We start from the raw sequence: 12,707 nt of genomic DNA on the forward strand, positions 1-12,707 counted from the left end.
CATTTGCTTCTCGCCGACAGGTCAGGCAGTCCTTTGTTACCGATCCTCGCCAGCGCGTCCTCTTCACAAGAACCAACTCGGCAGAAAAGCAAAAACACAGTCACCGCTCTCTCGACTACGACCACCAGAGGAGCGCTGCGAGGTCGGCTCCAGTATATCCGGACTATTCGCAGAGGCGAGATGGTGCTTCCAAGGTGTGTATGTCGAGCTAGGACGGCTTTAGTGTCGTAGATGGCATGCTGCAGTGGTAGTTTATTTCAATGTGCTTGGTGTTTGTTTGCTTACCTGTTTGAGACAAGTTTGTGGGTATTCTAGTAATGTTGTGTAATGTTTCGAAGTGGATTGCCCCATCGTCACAGGCATACCAATGTGTGCGATTGACAGTGCACATAAGCTGGCATGGGCAAGAGGGTAGCATAAAGTGGACGGGATTTTTCTTCTATGATCTCACCTGGAAGCGCTTGAATACGATTGTTTAAGTGCTTTCGGCGTTTGTACTACGTCATTATGGAGAGACTCAAGGATTTCGACGGATGCATGTGCGTGTGTGTGTGTATGTGTGTGTGTGTGTATCCTTTCCACAGGCCATTTCCAGTAGGGTGGGCGGTGGCAGTTGCCATGACCCACCCGTCCACGGAACGAAGGGTGAGAAGAATAGCTTTGGAATGCTTGTAAAAGCTCTAACGGGAAGAGGGGTGTGGCAGTCTTCACCAGAATTGTACAGTTTGATGCAAAGTAGTAAGCTGTGCAAAAAGGTCTGGCGGTGAGTTCCACTTAAAGTCGGAGTACTGCAGCGTCTCGCATCTTCCCAAGTGCATTGTGTGTATGTGACATTATTCAGAGAGCAGAGGTGGTGCGGTCAAGGCTTACTTCCCACGAGAACCTTTAAATCATCGGAGTGGCGAGAAGGCACAAAGCTGCGGCTTACCAGCCGCATATATGAGCGGAGCGGCTGCAGATGCAGGCACCTCCCCAGAGGTCGTGTCGGGCTCTTTGGCCACTCCTTCAGGACTATGTGCCCCCATTTCCAGGATTCCTCGTGAAACAGCATTGCGCCCACCAGCTTTGCCATCCATACCGGAAAAGCCTCTCGCTAGTATCCTTCCAGTGCGCTTGAAAGGTCTTACCCAAAATAGGGTACTTGGGAAAAACCGGGCGCCTTTCCTGCGCGAGGCTTGCTATACAGAAGGACGAAGTCCATCGTCCTCAGTATCTCCCGAACGGATTCCCAAATCTCTTGCACACTGTCAGTGCCACGCGCACTTACTAAAGAGTAACCATGTGTGTCTCCCACAAGGTAACGCAGGCGACCCTTTAGGGTGTTTCCCTTTGGGAGCTCTCACTCCACAGCCTGGTCCCGCACTCCTGCCCTCAGTGGCAGGAACACAACCACAGCAGAACGGCTCTGCTACCTCCAGCAGAGTTTGCGGCGTGACGCATTGTAGAGACTATAATAAAGAGACGACAGGAAATCTGAAGCACGGCGCCTGGTGCCAGCATTTAGAAGGCCCAGCAACTTCAGAACTTTTACTTTGTTCGGAGTCACAGCCTTGTGAGCACGCCGAGACACTTGGAAGGCCGAGCCGCAATTTATGCTGCGCGAGCTCTAACAAAGACGTCCGAAGGGTTTTTTACAGGCGCTGCGTCGAAACGAGTGACCCGGTTCCTTTGGTGGTTGTTGAGCCACCAACACGCGCCATATGCATCAGGGGACAGCCGAGACAAAACTTAGAGGCTCACTCCGTCGTCGGTGCATCTGGTAGAAAGCGGTGCTTTCGGGAGAAAGTAACAGACCAACACCCTTATCTGGAGGAGCGCCTAATAGAGGAAGATCTGGTAGAGCATGCGCAACAGCAGCTCCAGAACGCTGCGAAAAAACCTGCCTGTGCTAGAGCCGCTACAGGAGACTCAAAGTCAGTAAAGCCTCAAACCGGTAAGCCTCTGCAGCGCGGTTGCCTGCCTGCCATTGAGTCCATAGGATGCCAGGTTGCATCTATGTCTAAGGCCCACACGAGCCCAAATCTCTCAGTGCTCTGCGTTCGCACCCCATTTGGTAGGCCTCCAACACCATCAGGTGGTTGAAAAGTTTGAGGCGATTTGTTCAGAGCCAGCCTCGACGGTTCCAGAAGGCCGAAAATTCTGCGCTGCCCAAGGGATCGTGGCATCTAGTCCAAGGCAGCAGAAAGAGGCATATTCTTCCTGGGGAACAGCCATGACGAGAACCGCAGAACGGACGGAAGCACTGCAGTGCAGGAACTTCTGCGGCTCGGCACCTCACAGCCAGATGCCTGCTGCGTGTCTAACGCAAGCAGAATCACATGGAAACACTGATGCTTACAGCCCACTTGCCGACCTCGAATCACAGGCTGTGAAGCAGCTTCACAATAGGCAGACGGCTTTGCAGCAGCCTCTCCCACAGTGCTTACAAGAACGACGCCAGGAAGGCCGCGCGGCAGTTCCTCTGAAAACTCCAAACAATCGCTCCGTTCACCCTCCACGTGAGGAACGCAAGAACCGAACTGCCCAAGAAGACCTTTGCGAGCACCAGATTGGGGCCTCCTCGCTTGCTTCAGACGGGCTGAAACCTTCACAGCAATGCGCATTAGGCTGCGTACCTGTGGCTACGCCTCGCGAACCGCGCGCCAGTAAGCGCGTCCAGCGCGAAGTAATGCAGCTCCCGATAACTCCAATGCAGTCTCCAGCTGCCTCGGACCGCCCTGTGCGGAAAGCGTACCAGCAGCAGCAACAAGTTCATCACTCCACCTGGTGTTTCAAAGTGCAACAGGGACATAAGACACCTCAGATAGTGGCAAAGCAGGTGGGCGGCCTCCGTCCCTCGAAGCAACAGCGGCACAGGTACCTAGTCAGCAGCCGCAGCCAAGGGATTTAACCAAATGGCTCCCTGCATAGTTCCCTGCGTGGCGGTTACAAATAAATGGTCGATGTAGTATCTTATGGTTAGAGTAGAGCTCCTTTGCGTGAAGCATTGATGCTTGGCGCCGCGACCAGATCTGTTGAAGGAGACTTGGTGGGGAAAGGGAGGGGATCGGGGGTAGCGAAGAGTGGAATGATGGCCTAGGAGAAAGCTCTGCACTTCAACCACCCTACGAAAGATTTCTGGCTAACTCCATCTCTGGAACCTTGCATTTGTTGAATGCTCTGCTCGCAGTCGCAGACCTGAGACCCTTATCTCTCCCCACAGCAGCCTCATCACCCTGCAGGACGGATGTGCCTCTGAAAGCGCGTGCTTGCATCGAGAAGAGGCAGATGTTCCTTCGGCATCCGCGGCGGCTTGTGGCACACGCCAGCCTTGCTGTAAAGCCGTCTCCTCTGCTCTACAGCCTCACAATGTGCCGTGTCAGACGATGATTAGGGAATGCGCAGGAGCAGCTGCGGGGGCTCTGTGTGCAAGCACCACGCCGGTCCAGAGGGCCCCCACGATTGTGCAAGACAAGTCCAAAGGTGGAATTTTCTCCGCATCGTCTCATTTTGCTACACACAGCGCTGAGCAGGCAACAACGACTGAGTTAAAAAAGCTGCCAGCCCCATCATGCAACTTTTGGCGATCTGTTCGCGCCTCAGGAAGTAGCCCGGAATGCAGCCTGCCAACCCCACTCGTCTCCAGCAGTACTATTCCAGCAACAGTGCAATACCCAACTAAACGCACCTCGCCAGTGACCAGTTGCGAAGCACTGGAGGTTAGCTCAAGCCAAGTGTGCCTCTCGGATTCTCCAAAGTGCAGCTGCTTCGGGCGGGAAGCTAATTACTACTCAAGAGGGCCTTCGAACACCACAGCCCATAAAATAGCTAGCGCCTCTCCGATATGCTGTAACTGCAAAATCAGGAGCCACTCGGCAGGCTCTGGGCTGGTCCTGCCTGCAGAAGCTAGTGAACAAGGAATTGAATTTACATTGAACCGACCTTGCTGCAGGCCTGTCAAAAACAGTCATGAAGGGCATTCAGCAGCCAAAGGATGCTTACGAAGCCTATCGTCTCCGGGCCGAGTGAGGCCGGCAACTCCGGTCCCTGCGCAGCTTGCTGGTACTGTAGCAGGCGAAGAGGCAGCGTCTCCGTTTCCATGTGACTGCCGAATACAGCGCAATGAAGCTCGTAGGCATGAGTGTGCAGACGGCAGTGCGTGTCACTGCCTCTGTCGGCCAAGGGCTTTGTGCATGTCATTGACTACAACCTTTTCAGAGACTTCCGCAGCAAGCGATAAAGAGGAGGCTTGGAAAGAAAAGGGTGCTCAAGTAGCTTCCTTGAGGCCCTTAATGGATCCTGAAGGACTTGAGAGTGATCAGAAAGGAGTGGTCAGCCACTGTGACTTCCCTCGACTCCAGCTGGGTCCCCCGCTATTGCAGCATCTCGGTGAGGGAGACGGCCGGGAGGAAGTCCGAGTACAAGAGGCGGCCATTCAGGAGGTCAAGCGCTCTGGGTGCGCAGGCTCATGTAATTGCCTCATTGCACCACCTGGTAGAAGCCTCCTTCCAAACCGATTTCACGAGGAAAGGTGGATGCCTAGGGGGAACGGATCAAACCAAATAAATGCTTGCACGGAGTTACAGGCGGCTGGGCTGCGTCGTGTGGCCGAGACTCGGAAAAAGACGACGTGCGAGAAATTTTTGGATATGCTGCAGGGAACGAAAAAACGCCGTTGGGACAGCGCGCTCTCATTCGACGGCAGACACATCAGCAACAGTTCTCTGGATGCAGGTAGTGCAGAGGGAATCGTTTCCCAGAACTCCCACGTACAGAACAAACGCTGCAGTCCCAAGCCTTGTGGCCAGAAGACTGGGCACAGAGAAGGCGCCTCGTGTCCCTGTAGCACTTCTTCACCACGTCGTATTCTCAGCGAATTGTCACCATGCTCTCTGAGAGGGTGTCGCTTGCTGGACACCGGCTCGCCTTTCCAAAAAAAAGGAGAGTCTTGCGTGCCAATGCAAGCGGTCGCAGTAGGCGAAGCGCTTGCTGTTAATTGGACTTCTACTCCTACCGTCCGGGCAGACGAAAACAGGGTGGGCTGCGGCGAGGGTGTCGTCGATCCGGAACGTCCAGAAAGCCCATCCAGATTGGGAGCCTCTGCTTGTCCTTCCTCGACCCTAAAGCAAGACGCTTCGACATGGCATGAAGGCCAGGAAGGCACTGCGCCTGTACAGGGATGCACACACGCATACTTCCAACCACCCTCACTTAGCGTAAACCCCTCCTTGGTCCCCTCCAAGGTCACAGGCATGCAATTATTGCAGCTGCCACAGCCGCCTGGAAGCTGCCATGCGTCCTCACCTCTCCGAAGCTGCAGTCCGCTGGCAAAGACAGCAATCGAAGCAGAGCTAAAGTTTGTTTGTCCTTCTTCGCCACCGAGTGCAGCAATTGCCTGCCCAGTGGCACCGCAGCAGCCTCTAGAGAATCCAACACTCCCGTTGCTGCAGAAGGGGAATGCGGACGCTCCCACTGTGGGAACCAACTTTCCATCACAAGGAGCTCAGGTGGGGGATTGCCCACCGGGCGAAAGGGAAAACGCTATCTTGGAAACTGAGCCTATTCATGGACCTTCTGTTTCCGCTAGCAGGCGGCCTGCTGCTACAAAGTCATCGTGGCCGTCGACTGCCAAGCATCCTGCTTTGTTCGATAACAAGATTTTGTCCCCCTTGGTGAATCGCCTCATGGATACCAGGGCAGCGACGACACTTGCTGTGGAGCCACCACATACGCCTGGAGAAGGGTCAAAGCAACCTCTGAAAGCTGTAGCACCCGACGGTGCCCAGATTGCCATGTGGCAAACGCCGCATCAGCATGTAGCCAACATAGCAGCGCGCTGCTTATCCGGAAAGGCCAGCCTAGCAAGTCGAGTTCTATGCCGCCTCCGTCAGCGTGTGCGCCTCACACGCTTCCGACATAAGATTGCCACTCGTCGCAGAGCCCCCTGTACTCTCCCATCCGCTGACCACTTAGCGAGTGCTATGGCCCAAGGCTGCAAGGATAAGCCAAAGTTGGTTACGGAAGCCTTGTTCCTCGCCCCAATGCCACTAAGGGCATTAGGGGTGAAAGAAACTACGCTAGCTTCGCTAGCAGATAAGACCGCTCAACCAGATAAAGCTGAATTCCCACCGAGAAGAACACAAAGAAGGGTAAGTTCCTTGCAGCAACAGCATGCAAGGCAAAAGCCGACTACAGCAGAAAGCATATCGATATCATCCACGGCTCATGCGCCCCATTTGGCGAAACCAAGCAAAGATACTGCTCAAAGAATGCCTTCTGAGCGAGACAGCTCCCGAGAAGATTTAAAGTGGACTTCAAGCGGTGGGCCACTCCTCTTCTCAGCTTCAGCTTCTCACAACCGTCTTCCCACTTCCCCTTCATGCAGCTGTTCAAACTTAATTTGCGCAAATACAGAATTGAGCCGCTCGACCGAGTATCTAAGCAGCGAACGGCCCAAGAATACGTCGAAGTGTATTCGCCAGGAACTGAAGTCCACAAGCGACATTATACAAGCGGTGCTCGATGGCGCTCGCAGAGCCGTGGCTACTGCGGATTCCATAATAGATGGCTTGGATCCATGGAGTACTGCTGGCAAAAGCAACAATCGAGGACACAGACGCTGTCGCTCTCACCAAAAAAGGCAAATCCAGGCCTCTAGAGCCCCGAGAGTATTTCATAATGCGACAGCGCCTACACCATCCCCTTCTGCAGTGGGATGCAATCCTGAAAGCAACGGCCTTGGTCAGGCTTCTTGCGCGACAGCACGGTGCCAGCGTTGCGAGAACTCAGAGCTGCAGCGATGGCAAAAGCTGCTGGAGCTCAATCAAATACTACAACAGCGTAAAGAATGAATCCCCATCAGCGGAGTTCCCTGTTCGTTTTCCCAGGCAGCCAGTAGACGTCAAGGAGGACTGGACATCTGTGCTGCAAGATTCCTGCAGTCAGCACCCCGGTAGGTGGAGGGGCTATTAGCGTTCACCGTCACATTGAATGGCAGTGTACAACATTCATGACTGAAGATTAATCTTTCGTCAAGGTTTTGCGTTCATGGACGGTCGTGCCTCTACTGCTCCTCTTGAAGTTTCTTTTTAAAACCCCTTGGCCTCACAACGTCGAATTACGTAGGAGAAAAATAATATTATCTGTTTCTATTCCAGAAACCCCCTTTCCTCGCCACACCCGGCAGATACCAGGTCTGCAGGGAATGAAGAAGAGTATGGGATTAAAAAGCTGCACTACTAGGGCGTTCGCAAAACGCACAGTTACTTTGCTCAATACTTCTAAAACGTTTGCCGCATGCGTACGTGAGATACCACGATACACATCAAACGCAGCAGAAGAGCGGTACAACAATGGAGCTCGTTGTAGCTGAAATCGAAATCCAAACTGTAATCAAGTTATGTTTGCCGAAGTGCAGCTCCGCCCGCTACGCTGAAAGTGACGTTGTACAAGCAGCATACGCCCCGTCATAGAGCATGTGTTCTAAGACTTTGGGCACATTTTTCCGAGCAATTCACTATAGATAAGAGACCCGATAGAGGGGGCAAATTCAAACAGACGAAACCCCAATGGACCGACTTCAACGATTCCCATATTCCTGTTTTGAGCTTTCTTTACAATTCCAGACTACTGCTATTGGATTAGTAGGGACTGCTATACTCCCAGAACGGGAAATCCTGCAGCACCGTATGACTTTAAATACTGTATTATGTGAGGCCAGCCCTGGAGCGGCTCCCTTGAAGGAAGTCATTGTGCCAAGTGTCTTCGTTATGAGCCACTCTTGGGAGCATAAAGGCGTGGAGGGGTCTAATCCCGACGTTCCATCGGGTCAATACACGTCTATATCTGTATTTTCCTCCATATGTATTTACACATGTTGCTTAATTTTGAGTTTGTTTAATATTTTACTATGAGTTGGCAGAGGCAGAACACGGGTAGTGGGTGGATCGGCTGCGCTTGGCTGCAGCGGACGGACCCGAAAGCAACCGACAAAAGAAACGCGTATTCCTGTAAGTGGAAACTTTTCAATTTCTATAATGCCTGAGCGAAGTTGCTTTCTCGCAACTGGTGAAGGGATCAAGAGCTTACTGATTGGCGAAACCTCCGTGCCCCCCATTCTTCCACGTGTATGACGCCATCCGCATCGTTTGCAGTGGCCAGATATGGCTGTCTTCCAATCCGTATATATGATGGAGCGGTGCTTTTAGGGTCAGAATCTGTCTTACAGCAGAAGCAAGCGCATCTCCAGCAGCTCGAAAGAAGTTCTACTTCTGACCTTTTCCCCTGTCCCCACCCCACGCAGTCAGCACATGTACCCCCCTTTGCCTCTTCCCCACCGTATCCAGCCATTGCTGACGCCGCGATCGTGCCATCACTGCGTGCTCTTGCCGCCATTTGGCGTTCCCCGTCGAATCATCACGGGGCGTGCCGGCCAAGTGGCTCGGTCTGGTTTTTGTGGATACTCCTATTCTTTGTAGTGGCATTTGCCATGGAATCTGACGCACTAAAGGAGGCTTCCACGACCAAGGGACCCATGTTAAGAACTCTCCTCCGCAGTGCACTTGCATCGCAGCAGCCCTGCACAGCACTCGCGGAAGCGGCGCATGAAGGGGGCGTCAAAGTCATTGCGGTAGACTTTGACATGACAATGATCACCACTCACTCAGGCAAGTGCTTGAACACAGCAATGCAGCCAAAACTGAGCCTCTTTCACCCTTCCCCATAAGGTGTAGCCCATCAACTGAGCAGCAACTTCCATAGTCTTTCCCATGCGGGATGGCATGCTGTAACCACCCCTTAATCTGCTACAAGACAGCAACTCGCCATAAGGTGCTTTAGCCACCATATCGACACCCCGTCATCACATCTTAGAGCCTTCTGCCTGCTGAGACCACGAGGCTTAGGGACATATTGAGCTATCAGCAAACAATGGCACCTTCGGGGAGCAGCGCAGTTCTTGAGCAAGCATGATTTATCAGTCAGCCGCATGCTGGTTTCTTCAAAACTTTGGCTTCGAGTCGCCTGTATTCGTCTCTGGCTGCACTTCGTGTTGTGAGCCTCGTGTCAGGTGGCAGCGCCTCCAACACTCCAGGAAATCCTGTGTTCACTTCGCTGTCTGCGGACTTCGACACGTTCGCTACGGCTGCGTCTGCGTATGGAATCAAGATCGCTGTTGTCACATTCGGAGGTAAGGCTCTCCTGTGTCTTTTTGTTTCTGTTAGCGCATCGTTTCTTGGCGTGTAATGGCTTTGGATCTTGTTCGCCCTTCGTGTGTGCATGTGATGCCTTTGCTAGCCCTCGTACATGTATACACAAATATGTATTGGCTATAAAGTTTTTGTTTCTGCTGTCTGAAGACCCTAAGACCGTAGCTTCTTATCCAGGGCGGCTTGCGGGTGCTCCTCTGGTCCACCGAGTTCTTGAGGAGAGCGCCGCTTCGTTTAGAGTCGATGCAGTCTTCCCGTTCTACCCACCGTAAGGCTACAGGAGTGATGATTGAGAAGGTCTCTATGGCGAGCAGCCTCCGTGTTGGCGCGGTAGAGGGTGGGGGGGTGTGAACGCGGCCTACTGGCTGTAGGGATGGTCAGATGTGTTTTGGATCTGGCAGCTCACTTTTGTTCATTCTGATGCCTTGAGTGTGGGGGTTCATGGGCAGCGGAGGAGGCAACAGAGCTCAGCTCCTTGCTGGCTGCAATATACCCCCTTAGCATGTCTGTGCGGATGGACTGGGCAATCTCTTCAGGCTATACAAGTCCCCCACTGATTATAGGGGATTGGGGTTGAAAGCGCCGATGCCGTATAATAAATCTTTCCACATAGCGCAAGTGAGTTGCTTCCAGCTTTCTCTTCTCGGCTAGCACTGCTTCCTCGTCTATTTGCTCCGCTGCCTCCATCTCTGTCACACGTTGGTTTCCTGCGCGTGCTCCCTGCATTTCATTTGTTCCAGTGCTGAGCCATCCGCGTAGCGACGCTGCCCTTCGTAGATTGCGTGGCCTTCAGTCTAGCTATTACCATTTAAAGGCTTTTTTCCGTTGTGCTTATTGCGCTAAATCCTTGTTATTCTGTCTCGCTACGATTCCGTGCTTCTTGTGGGCCTAGTGGCCCGAGGATGGCAGCCTACGAACTCTCAAGGTGCAAACATTTTAACGGCGTGCCATTTTTCAATTGTGTTTTTGCTTTAGTTGTGTGCCCATTTTGGGGTACTACGAGACGAAGTGCTGCTGGTTGACGACGATGCCAACAACTGCATGGCGTTTAATGAGGAGGGCGGTGTTGCCCTGCGCGTGCAAGGAGGACATGGTTTTGATGTGACAGACCTTCAGGTTCACTAAGTATTGCAGCGAGTGCCAGTTTGTCTTTTAAAACAGTGTGGGGGGGGAAGGGGCCGGAGTCCTATGCGGGTAAAGGGCGTTTATCTGTTCCTCGAGCCTTTCCATCGGCCTTTACTCTCATCGACTTGGCCGGCGTTTCTTGTGGCCCCTCCAGCGCGAGGGCTCAACTGTTTGCTCGCAGTGGTGAGGCAGACGGTCCTGGTGTCTAAAGTACAGTGACATCGCATATACAGAACCGAAGGGTGTGGAGTCTTTTCCTTCGCAGTCCGTTCAGCAAACTGCGAAGCATCAGGCCTCTTTTTGCACTTGGCCCCATGCCCTTCCCTTTTTTTCCTCCCCGCCTGCCCACATACATAATGCTTGTCTGATGTGCTTTGTTTGGTTCGGGAGACGCACTGATACTTGCTGCCTCTTCGTGGGCATTCCAGTCTCGTCGGTGTCAACAACTCTGCTAACAGTGGCGTCGAGTCCAGTCCCCCTCTTCGCCGTGAAAGGGGGGAGGACAGGGGCCCTTGCTAGTGGGATTACAGGGACAGTGGCTGCCGAGGGTAGACAGAAAGCACCTCCGAAACGCTGCGGTTTCACCGATCATTCCGAATCCACTATATTTCTCGACTGTCGCCTAGCTTTAGGCCGTGCCTTTTATCTCAGCCTACACGCAGGTCTCGTCACGTACGCGTATGGAGGAAAACCTTTTCCTCTCTCCCACGCAAACTGCCACTGTTTCCAAAGAATTCTCACACTTCGTCGAAGTGGACCTTAACCAGGGAAGAGTGCATCTCGCACTTCTGTAGTAACCAGTGTTTAGAAAAGGCAGACGAAAAAGCGCCTGCGCTCTGTTGATCCTCGTCAGAAACGGGCCTTCCCGACAATCATCTTGAGGGTGAAGTTACTATATGTAGCTCGACGCAGTGGTGGTGCACAACAGGCCAGATGCGTTGGCTCGCAAATTGCTCAAGGAGGAAGATGTGGTGGTCTGCATTGCCTTCCTATTCTGGAGCCTCGCCTACGGTGGCAATGTTTGCGAGGGCGGCTCTGCGCCTCTGTAGGGTCCCTACACGACAGCAGCTCGCAAAGGCTTAGGCCGAAGTCCTGCCTCACAGGAACGTGAATCGGCCGTGTGTTGCCATCCCACAGACTCCCCGAACGAGCAGAGCCTTGCGAGCCAAAGGGGCACCTGACTAGCTAGTCTTGCTCCAGTGCTCCTCTGTATTGGAGGATGGATGCCACTAAAGTACAATTATTGTGCCGGCTTGAGGAAAGGCGCAGCGGTCAGTACCCAGCACGAGGCGGGTGGTTTCGCACAGATTCAACTAGAAGACCAACAGTTTAGGCCTGACTCGTTCTGTGACTAGGCTGGTGGGCTGCTTCAGAGCAAGGGACAACTGCGACTATTGCCTAATCTGCTTTGTAGAAGAAGGACTTTTTAAACGCTCGATCAGCGCCAGACTCGGAGGCTCTGCGTTTCTGCCCCTCGAATAGCGCAGCTAGCCCGCCGTCGCAGCCCTTGCGTTGCTGTTGCTGTTGCTGCTGCCACTGCAGGAAGACATCAGTCAGAAGCACGGCAGTACAACACAGATCCATTTTCGGTTCGCAGCGGAGGAAGGATAGCAAAAGAAATCCATGTACTTCATTGTTGGCGCTCAAAACGGTGGGGGAACCGCAATAGGCAAGCAGTGGCAGAGGGCTTCAGGAGAAAGGGAGGACGACACACTGGAGAGGAGTGCTATGCAGCAGCCAAGGAGCGCTCCTAGAGGACAGTCAGTGGAGGATTTTTTGTGCGATGAGGAGGAAAAAGGACGGCAGAATATCATCGAGGAAGTGGGGATTACGCCTCTGCAGGTGTCAAGTTGGCTGCTTTTGTATGTAGTCGAACCTGGATAAGCCTCTGAATCGATTTCTTTTCTGTTTGCACACCCGAGAGCCCCCCCTTTGTTGCGAGGTTCCCTGGCTCTGTTTGGTGACTGAGCTGCCGAGGTGAAGTGTTTTCTTTTTGAGGGGAACTGTTTGCGTCAACTGCGGCAGCTGCTGCTGCTGCTTCAGCGAATTCGTGGCGTTGCCGCTCCTGCCACACAAGGGCCTCCCTGAGCTGCCTGTAGCATGCGAATCGGAAGACACGCGTAGACAGAACACAGGTAGCCATAGTGGCACGTCAGCACAACGACTCCAAGAGACCGAAGGATTTCCAGAGGGCTGCTCTATCAGCAAACGGCAGGGGAAGACGCAGAAAAACAGCAGCCAGGACGGACTCTGCCTGAAGTCGCGTGTCGGCGTCAAGAAGAGATCGTGCGTGCTGAGGGGCATGCTCCGTTTTGAGACGAAACGCCATTTCTTTTGCTACGCTGTGAAGCTGCAAAACACACATCCGAATCCAACAACAGCACAGAAGGCCCTCTA

At 53.2% G+C, this 12,707-nt stretch overlaps 1 protein-coding gene across 1 annotated transcript; it reads left to right on the plus strand.

Annotated features, from left to right (window-relative positions):
• The first annotated feature begins 7,331 nt into the window (after positions 1-7,331).
• On the plus strand, positions 7,332-10,519 carry LOC113146521. The gene is made up of 8 exons (XM_026334074.1): positions 7,332-7,430; positions 7,605-7,806; positions 8,187-8,645; positions 9,047-9,166; positions 9,336-9,453; positions 9,722-9,803; positions 10,161-10,301; positions 10,370-10,519. Exons 1-8 carry the CDS (start codon positions 7,332-7,334, stop codon positions 10,517-10,519), a joined length of 1,371 nt encoding a protein of 456 aa, XP_026189859.1.
• Positions 10,520-12,707: the final 2,188 nt, after the last annotated feature.

This window comes from Cyclospora cayetanensis, unplaced genomic scaffold (genome assembly GCF_002999335.1).
Source record: "Cyclospora cayetanensis isolate NF1_C8 unplaced genomic scaffold, CcayRef3 CcayRef3_contig_352, whole genome shotgun sequence".
Classification (NCBI taxonomy): Eukaryota; Apicomplexa; class Conoidasida; order Eucoccidiorida; family Eimeriidae; genus Cyclospora; species Cyclospora cayetanensis.